General features: G+C 39.0%; 1 protein-coding gene across 1 annotated transcript; it reads left to right on the forward strand.

Moving 5' to 3' along the window:
• Positions 1–6,417: 6,417 nt before the first annotated feature.
• On the forward strand, positions 6,418–21,658 carry Ms4a14 (membrane spanning 4-domains A14). The gene is made up of 8 exons (XM_052172992.1): positions 6,418–6,555; positions 8,304–8,432; positions 9,721–9,774; positions 12,570–12,719; positions 14,837–14,935; positions 18,214–19,174; positions 19,250–19,338; positions 19,519–21,658. The coding sequence occupies exons 1-8, from the start codon at positions 6,418–6,420 to the stop codon at positions 21,622–21,624; spliced, it is 3,726 nt and encodes a 1,241-aa protein (XP_052028952.1). The 3' UTR covers positions 21,625–21,658.
• Positions 21,659–21,935: the final 277 nt, after the last annotated feature.

A 21,935-nucleotide genomic window follows, 5' to 3' on the forward strand; every position in this document is an offset into this window, starting at 1 on the left:
CTGACAGGGTCATACAGCTGGATAAGGTCTTTCTCTGCATTGCTTGAATATTCCTTTGCTTAAATATTAGACACTATGCTTTCCAAAAGCATTTGAGATTCTTTGAAAATATGACAGCCTATACAAGGTCCTGGGTTTGACACTCCAACAATCAAAAGGAATAATAAACCATAACCAGGCATTATGGTGCAGGCCTGTAATCCCAGCATTTGAGAGACTAAAACAGGATTGCCATGAGTTCAAGGTCGGCCTGGGTACAAAGTGAAAAAAAATAACATTTCTTTCTACTGGATACGTCACTTCTGGAGGATCCTGCTATACCACTCCTGGGCATATACCCAGAGTATTCCCCAGCAGGTAATAAGGTACGTGCTCCATTATGTTCATAGTAGCCCTATTTATAATAATCAGAACCTGGAAAGAACCCAGGTATCCCTCAATGGAAGAATGGATGCAAAAAATGTGGTATATATACACAATGGAGTACTATTCAGCCATTAGAAACAATGAACTCATGAAATTCTTAGACAAATGGATGGAGCTGGAGAACATCATACTAAGTGAGGTAACCCAGTCTCAAAAGATTAATCATGGTATGCACTCACTAATAAGTGGATATTAGCCCAGAAAATTGGAATAGCCAAAACATAATCCACACATCAAATGATGTGCAAGAAGAACGGAGGAGTGGCCTGGTTCTGGAAAGACTCAGTGTAGCAGTACAGGGCAAAACCAGAACAGGGAAGTGGGAAGGGGTGGATGGGAGAACAGGGGGAGCGAAGAGAGCCTATGGGACTTTCGGGGAGTCGGGGACCAGAAAAGGGGAAACCATTTGAAATGTAAAAAAAAAATATATATATATATATATATATCAAATAAAAAATTGATCTGAAAAAACTTATTTCTTACTAAATGATTACAATATATATTGAAATCACACACACACACACACACACACACACACACACACACGCATGTGCCTTTCAAGGCCAGAGGTATCAGCTGCCCCTTATAAGAAGTTCTGAGCCACTATATATCAGTGCTGGGAACTGAACTCCAGCCCATTGAAAGAGCAATACATACTCTTTTATTTTCTTTTTTTTTTATTCGACATATTTTTTATTTACATTTCAAATGATTTCCCCTTTTATGGCTTCCCACTCCCTGAAAGTCCCATAAGCCCTCTTCCCTCCCCCTATTCCCCCATCCACCCCTTCCCACTTCCCTGTTCTGGTTTTGCCCTATACTGCTACACTGAGTCTTTCCAGAACCAGGGGCCACTCCTCCACTCTTCTTGGACATCATTTGATGTGTGGATTATGTTTTGGGTATTCCAAGTTTCTAGGCTAATATCCACTTATTAGTTAGTGCATACCATGATTGATCTTTTGAGACTGGGTTACCTCACTTAGTATGATGTTCTTCAGCTCCATCCACTTGTCTAAGAATTTCATGAATTCATTGTTTCTAATGGCTGAATAGTACTCCATTGTGTATATATACCACATTTTTTGTATCCATTCCTCCCTTGAGGGATACCTGGGTTCTTTCTAGCTTCTGGCTATTATAAATAGGGCTGCTATGAACATAGTGGACCATGTATCCTTATTACATGCTGGGGAATCCTCTGGGTATATGCCCAGGAGTGATATAGCAGGATCCTCTGGAAGTGACCTGCCCAGTTTTCTGAGGAACCACCAGATTGATTTCCAGAGTAGTTGTAGCAATTTGCAACCCCACCAGCAGTGGAGAAGTATTCCTCTTTCTCCACATCCTCCCCAACACCTGCTGTCTTCTGAGTTTTTAATCTTAGCCATTCTGACTGGTTTAAGGTGAAATCTCAAAGTTGTTTTGATTTGCATTTCCCTAATGACTAATGATGCTGAGCATTTTTTAAGATGCTTCTCCGCCATCCGAAGTTCTTCGGGTGAAAATTCTTTGTTTAGTTCTGTACCCCATTTTTAATAGGGTTATTTGGTTTTCTGGGGTCTAACTTCTTGAGTTCTTTGTATATATTGGATATTAGCCCTCTGTCGGATGTAGTGTTGGTGAAGATCTTTTCCCAATTTGTTGGTTGCCGATTTGTCCTTTTGATGGTGTCCTTTGCCTTACAGAAACTTTGTAATTTTATGAGGTCCCATTTGTCAATTCTTGATCTTAGACCATAAGCTATTGGTGTTCTGTTCAGGAACTTTCCCCCTGTACGGATGTCCTCAAGGGTCTTCCCCAGTTTTTTTTCTATTAGCTTCAGAGTATCTGGCTTTATGTAAAGGTTCTTGATCCATTTGGAGTTGAGCTTAGTACAAGGAGATAAGGGTGGATCAATTCGAATTCTTCTACATGCTGACATCCAGTTGAACCAGCACCATTTGTTGAAGAGGCTATCTTTTTTCCACTGGATGTTTTCAGCCCCTTTGCCAAGGATCAGGTAGCCATAGGTGTGTGTGTTCATTTCTGGATCTTCAATCCTATTCCATTGATCCACCTGCCTGTCACCGTACCAATACCATGCAGTTTTTAACATTATTGCTCTGAAGTATTGATTGAGGTCAGGGATACTGATTCCCCCAGAATTTCTTTTGTTGTCGAGAACAGTTTTAGCTATCCTTGGTTTTTTGTTATTCCAGATGAATTTGAGAATTGCTCTTTGCTCTTTCTAACTATATGAAGAAGTGAGTTGGGATTTTGATGGGTATTGCATTGAATCTGTATATTGGTTTTGGCAAAATGGTCATTTTAACTATATTAATCCGGCCAATCCATGAGCATGGGAGATTTTTCCATTTTCTGAGGTCTTCTTCCATTTCCTTCTTCAGAGACTTGAAGTCCTTGTCATACAGATCTTTCACTTGTTTGGTCAGAGTCACCCCAAGGTACTTTATATTGTTTGTGGCTATGGAGTAAGAGTGGACTTCAATAGCAACAAAAACAACAGAAAACTCATATACACATGGAGGCTGAACAATACTCTACTCAATGACACCTTGGCCAAAGAAGAAATAAAGAAAGAAATCAGAGACATTTTAGAATTTAGTGAAAATTAAGGCACAACATATCCGAATCTTTGAGACATAATGAAAGCAGTGCTAAGAGGAAAACTCATAGCCCTGAGTGCCTCCAAAAAGAGAGAGCATACACTAGCAGCTTAGTGGCACACGTGAAAGCTCTGGAACAACAACAACAAAAAAAACCTAATTCACCCAGGAGGAGAAGAAGACAGGAAATCATCAAACTCAGGGCTGAAATCAATCAAATGGAAACAAAGAGAACCATACAAAGAATCAACAAATCCAGGAGCTGGTTTTTGAGAAAATCAACAAGAAAGATAAACCCTTAGCTAGACTGACCAAAGGGCACAGAGGCAGTATCCAAATTAACAAAATTAGAAATGAAAAGGGGGATATAACAACAGAAACTGAGGAAATTCAAAAAATCAGATCCTACTACAAAAGCCTATACTCAACACAACTGGAGAATCTGGAAGAAATAGACAATTTCCTAGGTAGATAGCAAATACCAAAATTAAATCAGTACCAAATAGATCATCTAAACAGTCCCATAACCCCTAAAGAAATAGAAGGGGTCATAGAAAGTCTTCCAACTAAAAAAAGCACAGGACCAGATGGTTTCAGTGCAGAATTCTATCCGACCTTCAAAAAAGACCTAACACCAATACTCTTCAAACTATTCCACAAAATTAAAACAGAAGGAACACTACCCACCTCATTCTACGAAGCCACAATTATGCTGATACCAAAACCACACAAAGATCCAACAAAGAGAGAGAACTTCAGACCAATTTCCCTTATAAACATCAATGCAAAAATACTCAATAAAATTCTTGCCAACCGAATCCAAGAACACATAAAAACGATCATCCACCATGATCAAGTAGGCTTTATCCCAGGGATGCAGGGATGGTTCAATATACAGAAATCCATCAATGCAATCCACTACATAAAAAAACTCAAAGAAAAAAACCACATGGTTATTTCACTGGATGCTGAAAAAGCATTTGACAAAATTCAGCATCCTTTCATGCTAAAAGTCTTGGAAAGAACAGGAATTCAAGGCCCATACCTAAACATAGTAAAAGCAATATATAGCAAACCGGTAGCCAACATCAAACTAAATGGAGAGAAACTTGAAGCAATCCCACTAAAATCAGGGACTAGACAAGGCTTCCTCCTCTCTCCTTATCTTTTCAATATTGTACTTGAGGTACTAGCTAGGGCAATTAGACAACATAAGGAGGTCAAAGGGATACAAATTGGAAAGGAAGAAGTCTTTTATTTTATTTACATCATCATCATCGTCGTCTTCTTGTCGTTGTCGTCGTTGTTATCATCTTAAACATTTTAATTAAAATATAATGGCATTACTTGTCCCCTGCATTTTTTCCATGCAGCCCCTCTCAAGTCCTCTCCATTGAACTCCTTCCATGTTTCTTCCTAACAAGTTGATAACTTCCTCCTTCCTGATTACTATTTTTATATATAGATGATATACATATGCTACATATATATTCACAACTATGCACAAATATATTAACATAGCCTAGTGAGTCTGTATTTGTTGTATGCATATGATTTCAGGGCTGAATCCTTTTTATTGGACAACCAATTAGGGAACTCATCCCTAGGGGAGGCTAACTCTTCCTCTCTCAGCAGTCATTAGCAGGCAATATTTCTTTATATAGACGTAGGTTCCCATGAGATTTTTTTCACCCTTTCACATTAGCATGTTTACCATTCTCCAGATCTTTTTTTTTTTTTTTTTTTTTTTTTGGTTTTTCAAGACAGGGTTTCTCTGTATAGCCCTGGCTGCTGATCTCAAACTCAGAAATCTGCCTGCCTCTCCTCCCAAGTGCTGTGATTAAAGGCGTGCGCCACCACCGCCTGGCTCTCCAGATCTTCTTTATGCAGCCATTTCTATGAAAGACTGTTTCAAGCAGACATCCTGGTATTCCAGCTCTTAAAATCTTTCTGCTCCCTCTTCTGAGATGTTCCCTGAGCAGGAGCAAGGACTGTGAGATGGATGTCAACTCCTTTGAGCATATGCCAAGCAGTGGTATAGCTGGGCCATTGGGTAGATTTATTTTTAGTTCCTTGAGGATTCTCCATACTGATTTCCAGAACGGTTGCAATAATTTGCATTTCCAGCAGTGAATAAAGATTCCCCTCTCCCCACAAGATCACCAGTATTTGTCATCAGTGTTTTTGATCTTTGTCATTCTTATCGGAGTAAGATGAAATCTCAAGGTTGTTTTAATTTTTATTTCCCTAATTGCTAAGAATAATAAACACTTTTTGAGCTATTTCTTAGCTACTTTAATTTCTTCTATTTATAACTCTCTGTTTAGACCTCTTGCCCATTTATAATTAAATCATTTGCTTCCTTGACTGTTTTTGTTTGTTTGTTTGTTTGTTTGTTATATCCTTAAAGGGCTGGAAAACATAGTCACAATTCACTATTTTTATACTATAAGGCATATTGTTAAACAATAACATTTTTTCTAAAAGAAGGAAATTCCATTTGCAAAAGGAGAAAGTATGATTGAACAATAAAAACAGATTTTTGGAGACAGAAAGACTGGCTCCTTCACCTATCCCTTGGTATTTATCCTTTGGCAGTATGGCCCTTCTAGTCCTCAGTTTGAGCATTGAATATTGTCAAATGTACCACTGCAATACACATTGAAACAAACCAAACCCTATGTACAGGGCCTAGGGCATACCAGATATGCCAAAGGTTTAGTCCCTTTATGTTTCATAAGCAAGATCATGAAAAATTCAAGAGAAGTAGTATGACCAAATGCCAATATGAAAAAGTTAAGAAACCTTGGTATATTTGATTGCTGCAGTCCAGGAAATATTTAAGATGATACTTGCATATATTATGTTTGGCCTTATTAAACTGTTTACCTTGATGATTTGGCAGTTGAAATCACAACAAACAGATGAATATAAAAACTTAGGCTGAAAAACAAAATTCTAAGCCATATGTTGTTATAATTAGTATCTGGTAGAGTATCAGAGCATAACTGTGAAATACATGTGTATGCATATGTATGTGTGTATGTGTATATATGTATAGGTATGCATATATGTGACTACAAACACAGGAACTCCTTTTGTGTGTGCCATCTATCTAGTTTTGTGTTTACTATCCTGCTTTGCAAGCAATCAGATAATAGAATAAGCTTTCCAGGTTTCCTGTGTAAGAATCGAGAGGGCTGGCACACTCTAGAATTCTCATATTCTATGACTCAATGACTGGGATTCTGTGGTTCTAGTAGTATATAACTGCTAAGCGCTCATTGCAGAGGACTCAATGGGGCCCTAGGGAAGAAATACATCATGATTATTGCTACGATATCCTTTCGCTCCTCTCCTAACAAAGCTCTGCCACTGAATCATGGAGTCACCATCTGAGGAGAAGAGAAGGAACCATGTCATCACTATAGACCCAGAGGAAACTGTCTTGACTGCCTATCCATATAGACCTCATAGCTCTCTGCTGGAATTCCTTAGGGGGGAGCCAAAACTTTTAGGGGTGAGTTCTGCCTTATCATGGGTAACCAAAGGGGAAAGAAGGAGTTGTATCTTCATGTTTGTCTACAGAGGTGGCTTTGTGCAATAACATTCAGAGAATAAGTTAGCCTCCCTGGCCTTTCTTCTGCAATGTATCCTTCCTAGAGTGAAGGAAGCTCACAAATCTCTACCTTCTTAGAGGAGCTATTCACAACTAGTGGTTGCTGGCAGGGGCAGGTCAGTAGTTTTCTTCAGTAGTGTAAGTACTGGTAAGTTTTGCCCATGCTCCAATAAACCCACAAAATAAGCACCTATAATTAAAGTCAGTGAGTTGCCAAAAAGACTTGAAAATGAAAGAAGAGTTGGAAAGAAAGGGTCAGCATGGGTGGGAGGGGGTAAGGAAGGTAACAGGGTAAATGTGATAAATGAATTTGTATACATATACGAAATTTTCAAAAAATATAAAAGCAGCACATCTAAGTCATTCCTTGTGCAAGAAAATCATATCCAAAGAGACTATGTGACACTTCCCTGGATTTTGATTAAAACAAAGAGAAACAAATGATCTCTTTAGAAGTGCAATGCACAGTGTGTCTTGGGTCTATGTTAACTCTCAGCTGTCAATGCAGAAATGCTGCTGAGGTGATGGATTAAGTAACTCTTAAGAGTGACTGTTCTAAGAACTCACCTAACTCCAGGGAGCGCCTAGAGATGTTTCATTGTGGGTTGGTAGGGCTAGTTCTGATCTTTGATTTTTAGCACAGGGAAGCAAGGAACTATAAAATTTGTCTAAATACCTTCTTGAGGAAGTGACCCCAGTGTGTAATACCTCTCACAGACTTAAGAAGCCAGTGAAAGTGAGGTCAAAACCCACCAGTGGAGTCTAGGTCTAAAGGATGCATAACCACATGGTTCAACCAACATGGTGTGAAAAAAAATTTGTTTAAAAAAAAATCTTGCCTGTACTGAACATGTACAGTTATTTTTCTTGTACCCGTTCCACAGACAGTACAATAAACAACTACTTACTGCTTTTACATTCTCTTAAGTATTGTATTCACTCCTATGCATGATGCTTAAGTTTTTGATGCTCATGTGTATGGCACATTACATACTACCATCGTAAAAGACTATTTAAAATACACAGAGGAGTATAGTGTGGTGACATAAGCCTGCCATCCCAGTTTGGGAAGTGGATGCAGGAGAGTCAGGTGATCACAGTCATCCGGTACTATACAGTGAGTTTGAGGACAGTTTTGAATACAGAAGATGACCTTGTCTAAACAACAAAAAGTGTACAAAGAAGAGAATATGTATAGAATATCTACAAATATTATGTATTTTTAATACAAGAGACTTAAACTTCCTCAGAACGTAATCCAGGAACCAGGCCTCCCACCTACTTTCTCATGCAAACCAAGGAATGACTGTACTTAACATTGAAAATGTGGAGGCTAATTATAAGATGTCAGTGAGATAGAAGAGGAAGGGGTATAAGAGAATCGTTTTGGAGCCCTGTCCTCAAGAAGTTTATAACCACTTACAAAACTAGGTTTAATCACACATGAATTCAAATATGTATGCTGAAAGATATACTGGTGATTCTGGGCAATAGTAAAGGAAGACAGTGGAGAATTAAAATTAGGAGGCACTCAAGCGTGGTGGTGACATGGGACATGTTTGGACTGGGGTAGTTTGCAGCCAGAGGTATGTCTAGGGCAGCCCCCAGTCCTGGGCTCTGGTCACCTCATGTTCATTTTCTCTTTCCAGGCTATCCAGATTCTCCTTTCTCTAGTCATTTTAGGCTTTGGAATTATATTAGCACTTAATTTCATCTTTTCATCCAAAAAATTTCCTCTCGTGGTCCTCACAGGATATCCATTCTGGGGAGCAGTTATTGTAAGTACCATCTGCTAAGAACTTATCAGAAATTGCTATAAAGGCCAATATAACTGGCTTTATCTCTATAACAATAAATCTAACAAATGTGTTCCTTCCAGGATATCAAGCAGGCAATCCACTCCATGGCAAAAGAAGCTATTCCATATCATTCCAGTAGCCTTTTCCTACCACCCTTATAGTGACAACTGTCCCTAGGCACAGAGCAGTTTTCCAAAGCCAATAGGCATAATACATCCTTGCAGTATGGATCTGGGGGATGAAATGGGTAGATAGCCTACTTTATCCTATGCAGATGAGTGCACTTGAACACAAGTAACTGGAGCACATGCAGGAAGCACTCACAGAGTCAGACTCAGTGAGAAAGAAAACTTTAAGATCACTGTAGTTCAGCATCCTTCTTAGCTCCAGAGGATTTTTATGGCTCTAACTCACGGGTGATCACAGAGCCATAAAACTGTTCTTATTACAATGCTAGTTCCACAGAACCCTTAAGCCTTAGTAATCCTGTGCTGAACGTTTAAGGGTAAACTCATTAGAACATCTCAAATTAAAATATACAAGAGGGCAAGAGTGGGTTTGTTTTACTTGCTTTTATAATCTCAGAAATTAGAATCATGCTTGAGATATGAGATGCGTGATTGAATACATGTCAATCAATATAAATAAAAAAAGGAACCAGTGAGACTACTGTCTCTATTAAAATGAGTACTGTGTTTTGATAAGCATTCCATGCCTTTTCTATAGCTTGAGTTTCAAAAACAACTGGCAACATTTTTCACTTTTCCAGTAAATTACTATGATGTTGATTTCTCAACTATACCTACTCTAAAGAGCAGGTAAACCCAGCCCTTACCTCCTCACTCTCCAACTGTATGATTTGTGAGATCGACAGGTGTGGATTTTAATAAGGTTGTATTTGCTGCCTTTTGAAAATCCATTCTCCATGGGGAAGACAATCATTAAATGCATAACTACATCTTCTTGGTAATGTCCCAGGTCTGTAAGTAATGTTAAACAAAACCCTTTCTGAGAAATGATTTTCTCAGACACATAGATAAAAGGACTTTAACCACTAATACCCAACTGTCTACAGGTACCTATACCAACTCCTACAGATGGAATTAAAAACAAGGACTTTTCCCCCAACACTCAGGCTTGAAAGACTAGATGCTTTTGTGGGTGGAGTTGGGGGTTGTTACAAGCAGTTTGAAAACCCAAAGAAGACTGTGTTGTAGACAGGTTAAATGCAGCACCTGTTAATTATTACCTCTTGTCTTCTGAACAGTTTTTTCTGACAGGATTTGTCACAATGTTCCATGATAAACGAAGACAAATTCCGGTAAGTCACTTTGATGACTTTTATCTTGTTTAAAATCTATTTGCTTTCTGACAGCTTTGGCCTTAAGCTTTAATGTTTCTCAGAAAGTTCTTTAAGTATCAAATTTCTAGTTGAAACCCAGCCTTGAATGGTTTATCCCTGCATTCTTCTCCTTGATCCTTCTTCCCTGGTCAAGCAAAATAAAAGCTATTCATTGGGAACCACACTGCATGGCTATAATTAAATGATTTTTATTTGGGAGTAGATTTTTTGCTCCTTCTCTTTCCCCAAGGAAATACTTCAGTGTCCAAAGATATTTTTTGATTGTCATAACTATATAGGGTACATATTGTCAGCTACAGAGTTGTTTCTAAGCATGCATTTTCCTTTTAGATATGTAGGAGTGTTTTACCTGTTTGTATGTATGTGCCCAATATGTATGCCTCTTGCCCACAGAGACCAGAAGAGGGGGTGTCATAGCCCCTGTAACTGAAATGACAGATATTTGTAAGCCAACTTGTGAAATTGAATCTAGGTCCTCTGAAAGAGCAGTCAGTGCTGTTAACCACTAGCAACTCTTTAACTTTCTCTAAATGTGCTTTAAAACAAAGGAAGCACAAGATGTCCTCCAATACAAAAATCATCTGACCAAAATGTCTTCAATCTCAAAGTTGACAGTAATCCTCACGGCCTATTCCAACACCACCTCAAACACCAACAGAGGCTTAGTTCAGAGGCCTGCCTGAGGACCAGACCAAAATGTGGCACTGATGTCACATGACTCTAGGACTGAGTCAGAGCTCTCTGGCTGTCATTGCTCTGTCAACTCAAAAAGAGATTATCTCTCAGAGATACTTTTTTTTCTTTATTTACATTTCAAGTGATTTTCCCTTTCCTGGATCCCCCCCTCCCCGAAAGTCCCATAAACCCTCCTCCCTCCCCGTTCCCCAATCCACCCCTTCCCACTTCCCTGTCCTGGTATTCCCCTACACTGCTGCACTGAGCCTTTCCAAGACCAGGGGCCACTCCGTCCTTCTTATTGGACATCATTTGAAATGTGAATTGTGTCTTGGGTATTCCTAGCTTCTAGGCTAATATCCACTTATCAGTGAGTGCATACCATGAGTGTTCTTTTGAGACTGGGTTACCTCACTTAGGATGATGTTCTCCAGTTTCATCCATTTGTCTAAGAATCTCATGAATTCATTGTTTCTAATGGCTGAATAGTACTCCATTATGTATATATACCACATTTTCTGTATCCATTCCTCCATTGAGGGACATCTGGATTCTTTGCAGCTTCTGGCTATTATTAAAAGGGCTGCTATGAACATAGTGGAGCATGTATCCTTATTACATGCTGGGCATATACCCAGAGGATTCTCAGAGATACTTTGAAGATTAAGATATTACTTATAAAAGGACACGGTGATGTTTAAATGTTCCTGTTCTCATCTAATCATTGTTGAAAACAATGGGGCTTCCTCTCAAAATTATTGGATCTGTTTTTATTGCCCTCTGTCAGTTTCATCAGGGATTGTTATAAACCTGAGTGAGAGGTCCTAGGGAATGAATGGACCCATGTTACCCTCTGGAGATCAATACTGACAGTCCCTATATTGCCTTCTCCAGAGCTGAGACTGAGACATACTCAATGGTCATCCATGCCTCATGGAGAGCTTTACAGGTGGAAGGAGGTTTGACATGACACATGGGGGGTACAATTGTAAAAGACCTGGTTTCCACCACAGCTTTTCTGCCAAGCATGGGATGACTCAGTCACTTAGTTTCTAAATACAATGCCTCTCTAAAACATGGGTAGCAAGTGTCTTCCTGACATCTCAATCCTGTAATAAGGGTCAGGTGAGACTAGGGCTGGGTGTCAATTTGTAAGGTACAGTCTGCATGAAGGATCATATATCCACCAAACAACTTTGTCTGTTAATGCTCTTTGTGGAAGCCAGTAGATGATCCCAACCCAAGTGTTTAGCACTAAACAAACACACAATAAATTAACTCAGTAGGTATATGTGCATAGATGTAAAAAGTAATCATTAGAGGTCACGAATTTGAAGAATGAGAGGAAAACCCAAGACAAGTTAGAGGGAAAGGAATGTTGTAAACAATACTCATATAGGAAATTCTCAATAAATATTTTTTAATTGAAGGGAACTAAGTAGAGCAATCAACTTTTTTTTTTGCCTCCCATGGTTGAAGTACTGAGCTTACAAAAAGGGACTCTTTAACCTCTAGTACAATTTTACCATCTTTAACCATATTAATGATTTTGTTAATTACCACTTGATCTTCCTGGGGAAGAGAAGTGAGCCACATAATGGTGGGATTTCAAGTCCCATAAGAGTTTTTAAGATAGACCCGGGCCTAATGATACATATTTAGTATATACTATTTAGGAAATAAATACTGCTCTAAAGTCATTCTCATTTTTAAAGGTAAAAATTGAGACTTGGACGGCTTAAATAGTTGGCACAAGTTCTAATAAGAGCTAGACTCAAAATCAAGTCTGATTTCCAAGTTGATATATATCAGTTGATCCTTCCAGGTTATGAAAGGGTTTGTTGCTGAGATGAGATGAACATTTTCTGTAGCATTATCTATAGGTTATTATTCCCCCATTCTATAGTTTACTTTACCTTTTGACTATGACCAGTCAGAACTGAACTTGTCAAGCCTTCTAATCACATGGATCTAATGAGTCCTCTAGAAGTAGAAGAGTTCTGAGAATTTCTTATAAGGTATATTTACCTTTAGTTTTACTTGCTTTATCATGTTTTATCATATCATCTGTTTTCCAGAAGCAAGCCGTCACAACCTTGAATGTCCTCAGCTTGGTGGCTGCATTATCTGGGATTGCTTTGATCCTCTTCAGTTTTACACAGCAGCACAAATACTGTCAGGCACCCTCCCTTGAAGGACCATGTGTTGTGGGCAGAACACTTCTCCTTGTGAGTGATCTGATTCCAAATAAGGAGTTCAAAACCTTAGCCAAGCCTTGTCCATGACACAATGATGAGTTGATTTTTAATCCTGATTTCATATTATGGAATTATAGAAGGTTCTGGAAACATAGTCTCTTGAATTTTAATCCTACTTTTAGCTATATATGTAATAACTATTATCACATCGATTGTATTCAATTTTACCTTTTTGCTGATCAAAAATTGCTCTGTTGGCATGATACTAAATATAGTAGAATAAAATATTTAAGTAAGCTGTTCCAATAATTTTAAAACAAGCTATTTTATATAATTATATAATTTTTAAATCAATAGGGTAAATGATATATTCCTTTACTAAGAAACACAATTACACATAAATGTTTATCTTACCTACTATTTTTATGTATGTGGGTCTTTTGCTTGAATGTGGGACCGTGCACCATATGCATGCCTAGTATTTTCTGAGGCCATAAGATAGCATTGGGTTCTCTGGAACTGGAGTTACAAATATTTATGAGCCACCATGTGTAGGCTTGGGAATTGAACCCAGGTCCTTCTGGAGAGAGACATCATTCAAAATTGCTGAGTCATCTCTCTTACCCCTAATTATAGTTAAGATTTTAAGAGTCTATTTTATCATATAACATGACATAATTATATTATTTTTTAGACTAATTTACTTGAGGTGTATGTGGTTCATAATGCATAGGTTATATGTGGACATCAGAGAAAATGTGCAGGAATTAGTTCTTTTCTTCAAAAATGTGAATCCTGGGCTGGCGAGATGGCTCAATGGTTAAGAGCACTGACTGCTCTTCCAGAGGTCCTGAGTTCAATTCCCAGCAACCACATGGTGGCTCACAACCATCTGTAATGGGATCTGATGCCCTCTTCTGGTGTGTCTGAAGATAGCTGCAGTGTACTCATATATATACAATAAATAATTTTTTTTTTTTAAAAATGTGAACCCTGGGACTCAAATTCATGTTGTCAGGCATAGTAGCAAATGCTTATATATGCTGAGTCATCAGGCCAGTGCTGAAATCATTTTCAATTATGTCAAAGATTCCAGTAGGTCTTTCCTCTGATCCCAAAGCAAAGTCTGAGCATTAGTCTCTTTCTGATAGTAACATCCTGAATACTTGGGTCTAGAATTCGAAAATGTGAACCAATAGAACAAAGGTGAAGTAGAATCATGGGAAATTATCTTCTATGACTTAATTCCTGTAATCACCCATTGAAGTGAAGTAAAGGACTTTCTTGAATGTGCTGAGACAGACTCCAGAATTAGACTTGAGTTCCTAAGGGAAGTTAGAAAACAATTATAGAAGAATGAAGTCCTATGCTACTTTGTCCAAGTGCATATGATGGAAATTTCACAAGGACTGGGGCCAATTCTCTCCTGTTAGAAGGCAGAAGTCAAGGAACTCCCCACAGTAGTGTGTACACACTTCAGCTTTAGCAACAAGAGAGTTATCTAAGCTTCTGCATGTGTTTAGAGGAAACTGAGATTCAGAGAGCTTTAGTTACTTTCCCAGCATAGCTGGCCTTGGGACCAATTGTAACCCAGTTTTTGCTGGTATAATCTGCTGGTACAAATCTAGTATTTAAGTCTTTTGAATACCACACTGCACCATCTTGCCTCTTAATCAAAACATTACCTTAAAGTAGTGCCTACAAAATGCCAATCTGTGCACTAGATCCATCTTGAAGGGTTTTTTTTAGTTGACTAACATAGGTGAGTACATAGCTGAAACTTTCCCTTCAAAGAATGTGCATATCTAGCTTCCTTGGTCAAGAAAAAGCAAACATTGGGTTACTGTATTCCCAAACAGAATCCATGCATTGCAATTAAGTGGCAGATGCTTTTAGGAATGCTACTGCCCTCCACTGTGCCCCTTCTTTCACTCCAGAAACTATCTTAGCCCTATGGACATTGGAGTTTGCTACCTCCTTCTTGCTCAAAAGACATGAAAATGATGAAATCATTTAATAGCTACAGAACAACATGAATATGAGTTTTCACAAAATCAGCCATAGGATGTAAAATGTTCTCAGCCTCTGTTTTTAAAGTGATGCCTCTTTTGTCCTAAATATGATTTCTTTCTCTTCCTTATTTACAGGGAATTTTGTCAGTCTTATTAATCATCACCATAGTAGAGTTCAGCATCTCTGTGACTATTGTATCCTTAAGAAGCAGATGCTGGACCAGTCCAAGAGAGGTGCGCCCAAGTTTGTCATGAAAATTGGGGGCGTGTGTGTGTGTGTGTGTGTGTGTGTGTGTGTGTGTGTGCATATGTGTGAGAGAGAGAGAGAGAGACAGAGAGACAGAGAGAGAGCATGCATGCACATGTGTGGGGGGTAGGGGGCAGGCATCCTCATGCGACAGAGTAAGGGTAGAGGTCAGAGGATAACCTCAGATGTTGGTCCTTACCTTGTCCCCTGTTTTGAGAAAAGGTCTCTCCTGCTGTTCACTATGGAGTACTCCAGACCTTCTTGCCCACAAGCTTCCAACAATCCTGATTTTCTTGTCTCCTTCCACCTCTAAGAGTACAAATAGCACAGAAGTTGGTGCTACTGCATCCACAATGAGATCATCAGCCTGCATTGTACAGAAGCAATATGTTGAGATACCACACTGAAACTCCTAAATTTAGGAAGGTCACCGGGAGCTGAACCTAAAATTGATGCTCACTCTACTCTTTAAGATTAACTTCCTTTCCTTCCTTGTATATATTATCCTTAGTTATCTCTGTTCATATATAATTCTTTATTTTCCTGAAAAAAAATAAAAAGGGAAATACAGGATTTTGTAGAAAAGCCATAGTAAAGTGGAAATTTTATACCTTCTACCTTTATTGATTATTTATAATGTTACACATTATTGTAATCACTGGGTGAGAACTTAATATCCATATTAATACTATATCAATGCCCAGGGTTTCTATTCCTGCACAAACATCATGATCAAGAAACAAGTTGGGGAGGAAACGGTTTATTCAGCTTACATTTCCACATTGCTGTTCATCACCAAAGGAAGTCAGGACTGGAACTCAAGCACGTCAGGAAGCAGGAGCTGAGAGGCTATGGAGGGATGTTTTTTTACTGGCTTGCTTCCCCTGGCTTGCTCGGCTTGCTTTCTTATAGAATCCAAGACTACCAGCCCAGGGTTGGCACCACCCACAAGGTTCCCTCCCCCATTGATCACTAATTGAGAAAATGCCTTACAGCTGGATCTCATGGAGGCATTTCCTCAACTCCTTTCCCTGTGATAACTCCAGCCTGTCAAGTTAACACACAAAACCAGCCAATACAGCCCCCTTGTATCTTTTTACATCAAAATGGACTAAGACTTAACAAAAAGGTTAATTAATATCTCCAGTATCACAGAACACTAGGATTCTGAGTGGCATGGGGCAGTTTCTAACCTTGTTTTCCAATTTACAACACCAGTATAGGGTGTTCTGAGTGGAATGTTTGCTTATTTCCTTACTTTCTTTTATCTTTAAGCAATCAAATGCACCCATTCTAAGTATGCCATGCAGTAAGTTTTGACAAAACATATACATCTATTTACCTACTGTCAAGACATGGTTTATTCCCACCATACCCACAAAGGTCAATTTGGATTTTCTTTATGGTGATGCACCTTTTTGCAGTGATAGATCTTTGAACAAGAGCTTTTTATAGACTCATGCCTATTTTTTAATTAGGGTGTTTATTTATTGTTGTTTTGTTCTTGAAGTGTAGTGTTTTCATATATACAATTTCTTATTAGACATATGGTCTGTAAATATTTCATCCCACCCTCACCCTTCAGAGTATTTTTTTAACATTCTGGACAGTATCTTCAATGAACAAAAGTCATATTTTTATCAAATCTGCTTTATGCATTCTTTTTCTTTCTTTTGTGATTACATGTTTGCTTGTATGTGTGCTATTGTGTGTGTGGTCTGTGAACATAAGTGTGCATATGTAAGTGCATATTCATGCATGCACTTTGTGTTAGCATGGTGTGGCTTTCCTTGATTGGGCCAGTTTTTGTTTTTGAGACAGGGTCTCTCACTGAACCTGGGATTCATGGATGTGGTTAGCTCATTTCCATGCTCCCAAGGCTAGGATAACAAGAATGTATTGTCATGCTTTGCTTTTTACGCGGCTTCTTCCATATAGACTCGGGTCCTTGTGTGTGTACAGTAGGTACTTTACAAAATGAGCCATCTCTCCAACCCTCTTTTGTTGTCTTTCCCATGAAATCATAAGCAAATCTGTGACAGCTAATTCTGATTTACATCTTGATTGGATTACAAAGAGCCTAGATGACCAAAGAAGGCCTTTGTGCTTGTCTATGAGGATATTTCTAGAAAGGAAAAGGAAAATCTGTGGTCAGAATCATTCCAGGATACTTGAATTACAGAGGAAAGGGGCCCACCAAATTGTACATTTTTGACTTTTAAGTTTGATCCACTGTGAGTTGTTGTTTGTCTATACTGGGTAAATGCTCAGCCCATTTTTTACATGTGACTATCCAGTTTTTCTTGCCCATTGCTAAAAAAAGACTGTGCTTTTATATAGAATGATCCTGGTATTACTTTTAAAACTGGAAGAACTATAGGTGTATGTTTGGCTTCTGGGCTCTCTATTCTATCTACCCGTCTATCTTCCTATATTTTATGGAAGTTTAATTATTTTTCTAAATAGTATTCTTCTGTCTAAATTATTTTGCTTCTTCTAGGCCCCTTAATATTCCATATAAATTTAAATTTTGTTTTCTGTATAACTGAGAGAGAAGTTATTTATATTTTGATATGGATAGTATTGAATTTGTATATCTTTACATAGTTGACTTTTTAACAAGCTTAAACCTTTTTATAAACAAACATGGGTAAGATCTCCATTTGTTTAGTTTTCCTTATAAATATTTTCAGCAACATTTTGCAGGTTTTAGCATAGTAGTCTTTTAACTCTTTGGGTAGATATTTTTTCTTGACTATATCATTCTTTTAAATGATATTGTAAATTAACTTCTTCCTCAGAATATCATACCTATGTCAATAATAGGTGTGTGCTAATAATTTTATCATTATCTACTCATAAGTTTGTCTGATTATAATTGCAAGCACTTTAAGGGTGGTAATATCTGTATGCCCTTAGTAACACTCAGTTCATCTAGATGATTAATAAATCAAATATTAGACTTTTGTGTGTGACTATTAACCTGATGCTTTAAATGTCTTAGAAAATTTAGTATTAATCAGTATCGGAGAAATCCTGAGGTAATTTTCATCAAATTTAAAAGGATAGTGACTCACACAAATTAATACTTATTAATAGATAGGAAAGACAGGAGAGCTTCTTGCTGTTTTATTCTTCCTCTCCCTTCTACCTACATTTGTACATGAAAGAGGAAAGATAATCTGAGAATACAGTAAAAAAAAAAAAAAAAAAAGACATGAAGACAATTCTCTATTAACACTCTCCATTCTCCTTAATATTATAGGCTGTGTTCTTCTTTCCTTCAGAAGGTCCTCAAAATACTGAACATCCTGCCCCAGAAGAAAACAATACATTACAATTTGAGTTTCAAGAAAAACCTTCCAAGGATAATAGAGCTTCAAGCATAAAAAGTGTTTTCTTAGGAGGTTATGCTTTCTTCAAGTTAAGAGTCTCAAGAAATCCTTCAGCTCCCCAAACTATACCACAGAAAAGTGATAAAGGTACATCTTCTATGCATGTTCCAGAGGAACAGGAGGCTATTCCTCCACTCTCCCCAGAGCAAGAAACCAAACTGAATGCTCTACCTCCCCCATTAACACCACACTCTTCAGAAATTACTCCTTCTCAGAAAGACTCTAGAACTGATCACCTGAATGATGAGGACCTATCATCTATTATACATCAAACTTCTGATATGCAATCCAATTTGCTTGACTATGAAAATGCATCAGTCAAAAATCTTAAAACTCCATCTTCACATAATTTCCTCCATTTTTCACCTGAAAATTTGTCATCCCAATCATTAATGGCATCTCTGTCAACACAAGTCTTACAATCTAAACAGCCATCATTCCATATTTCACAGTCTTATGATCTGATATCTGAAGATTTTCTTTCTGAAAACGTACCATTTCAAGACAACCAATCCCAAGACATCCCTTCTCAATATACCCCATCCCAAGACATACAATTCCAAGATATACTTGCTCAAGACATATTCCAAGAGATTCAATTCCAAGAGACTCCCTACCAAGATACACTAGCCCAAGACATACTATCTCAAGAGACTCTACCTCAAGAGACTCCATACCAAGGGACTCCATACCAAGAGCTATCATACCAAGATTTACTAACTAAAGATATATTACCCCAAGAGACTCACTATCAATATATACTAACAAAAGAAATACCATTCCAGGCAACTCCATTACAAGAGAATCTATCCAAAGGGACTCTGTCCCAAGGCACTCCATCCCGAGGGACTCCATCTCAAGGCACTCCATCTCAAGGGTCTCCATCCAAAGGGACTCCATCTCAAGGGACTCCATCTCAATGGACTCTATCCAAAGGGACTCCATCCCAAGGGACTTCACCCAAGGGGACTCCATCTCAAGGGTCTCCATTCCAAGTGACTCCACCCAAGGGGACTCCATCCCAAGGGACTCTATCCCAAGGGACTCCACCCAAGAGGACTTCATCTCAAGGGTCTCCATTCCAAGTGACTCCACCCAAGGGGACTCCCTCCCAAGGGACTCTATCCAAAGGGACTCCATCTCTAGGGACTCCATCCCAAGGGACTCCACCCAAGGGGACTCCATCCCAAGGGACTCTATCTCAAGAGACTCCATACCAAGAGACTCCATCTGAAGCGACTCCATACCAAGAGACTCCATCTGAAAGTACTCCATACCAAGGGACTCCCTCTCAAGGAACGCCACCCCAAGGGACTCCCTCTCAAGGGACTCCACCACAAGGGACTCCATCTGAAGGGACTCCATACCAAGGGACTCCATCTGAAGGGACTCCATTTGAAGGGACTCCATACCAAGGGACTCCATCTCAAGGAACTCCACCCCAAGGGACTCCATCTGAAGGGACTCCATACCAAGGGACTCCATCTCAAGGGACTCCATCTGAAGGGACTCCATACCAAGGGACTCCATCTCAAGGGACTCCACCCCAAGGGACTCCATCTCAAGGGACTCCACCCCAAGGGACTCCATCTGATGGGACTCCACCCCAAGGGACTCCATCTGGAGGGACTCCACCCCAAGGGACTCCATCTGATGGGACTCCACCCCGAGGGACTCCATCTCAAGGGACTCCACTCCAAGGGACTCCACCCCAAGAGCTATCATTCCAAGATATACTAACTAAAGACACATCATCTCAAGAGACTCCATACCAAGAAACTCCATTCCAAGATACACTAACTCAAAATACACCATCCCAAGACATCCAATACGAAGAGACTCCGTTACAAGAGATTATCCTCCAAGATACTCCATTCCAAAATACTCCATCCCAGAATATACAATATCAAGACATACTATCTCAAGAGAAATTATCCCAAAGTTCACAAACCCAAAATACAGTACCTCAAGACATGCCATTCTCAGATCTTCAAGTTCAAATCCAGCAATATCCAGAAGTATTTTATAGGGACATCCGAACGGAAGTCATGGAGCTGACTCAAGAATGGAAGTCTAATCAGGGCAAGAAACCCACAAGAAGACTTTCCTTATCCTTGCCAGGCAAACATGGGCAATTCTATCCCAAGAGATATTCTGTGGACCTTCAAGTCAAAACTGAGAAACCAAGGAGATATTCTGAGGACTTACAAAGTAAAACTACAAGACGGAAATCCATAGATCAGCAAATCAAAGCCTGGATATCCCCAAAGAAAAGTACCACAGGAAAACAAGATGCATTTACCCAAACCACAGAGCAATTCCCACATCAGCAAGCTGAAGATCAACAAGCTGAGGACCAGAAAACTGATGATCAGCAGGCCAAAGAGGAGGTCCCAGTACAACAATCCCAAGATGAGCAAATCAAAGACCAAAAATCTGTAGAGGAGATAATGCCAGAACAACATCTTAGTGACAGAAAGGATGAAGATAAGCAGTCTGATGAAGAGCAACCTCCAGAAGAACAAGCTCAAGTTCAACCAGAGGAAGACCAGCATCCCAAAGAGCAGAAAGTCCCAAAGACCCAGCTCCAAAATTGGCAAGGAGGACAACAAGTCCTAGTAAAGAGAGCCTCAATGAAGTTGTGTGATAATTGGGAATCCCAAAGCTTTCACACAGAAAGGTCATGTTCATTTTGGTCAACTCCATCCTGGCAGCCTATTAGCCAGAGATCCCAAGACTGGATAAGTCAAGGTTGGAGAAACAAAGATTGGAAAGCACAAGAATGGCAGTTTGAAGTGCAGCCTTCCCTAGACTGGGAATCCCAAGAGCTATTAGAGAGAGAATCCTTAAGACAAAGGGCGCTATACCAACAAATCCAACCCCGCACCACCATTGTTCATCACACCCCAGATCATCAATTGCAAAACTTTATATTTCAAGTAGGCCTGTGTCAAGGTAGTAGGCAACAAGACTCTGAATCTGGTGTTCTAATAGAAGATGTATATGAAGATGATGTTCAATCAAGAGACAGAGAACCAGGAGATACAGAAGATACCTGCCAGAAACCAATAAACCAGCAGCCAGAAGACATGAGGCCAGATAATTACCCTGTTTCTTGTCAGAGCCTGGTTCCATACACATATGTAACCTGTTTATCCAACATAGCTTCAGAGCAAGAGGTACAGAACAATACACCTTGCTCAGGTTCATCCAAAGATCTAAATGCCACGTCTTCCTCATCATATCAAAGAGATCAACAGCAATCTGAAGATTCAGACTAACATGCACATCTAACCAAAAACCACAGATATCCAGATAATGGAACCAGATGAGGAGAAAGAGGTTGATTCTTCCCTAACCTGTGTTCTTGCCTAACCTTGCTGTCTAATTCATGCACCACAGTTAAAGGGAACGCAGGATCTTCAAAGAACTTGTTCCTTTTTAAATCAAAATGACAACAAGCTAAATGTTAACACTATATCAGAATCTTCTGGGGTTGAAGGAATAAATCTCATGTAAACTGTAAACATTTTGTTATCAATTTTTTTTTTAATTTGTGATCATCAGTTCATCTCATGGATTACTACTTCAC

The sequence above is a fragment of the Apodemus sylvaticus genome, chromosome 1, assembly GCF_947179515.1.
Source record: "Apodemus sylvaticus chromosome 1, mApoSyl1.1, whole genome shotgun sequence".
Classification (NCBI taxonomy): domain Eukaryota; kingdom Metazoa; phylum Chordata; class Mammalia; order Rodentia; family Muridae; genus Apodemus; species Apodemus sylvaticus.

Coding starts and splice junctions, on each gene's coding strand:
- Ms4a14 (XM_052172992.1), top strand. CDS start 6,418: ATGGAGTCACCATCTGAGGAGAAGAGAAGGAACCATGTCATCACTATA. Junction 6,556..8,303: donor GGGAGCCAAAACTTTTAGGG/GTGAGTTCTGCC, acceptor TTCTCTTTCCAG/GCTATCCAGATTCTCCTTTC. Junction 19,175..19,249: donor CAAAGGGACTCTGTCCCAAG/GCACTCCATCCC, acceptor CTCCATCTCAAG/GGACTCCATCTCAATGGACT.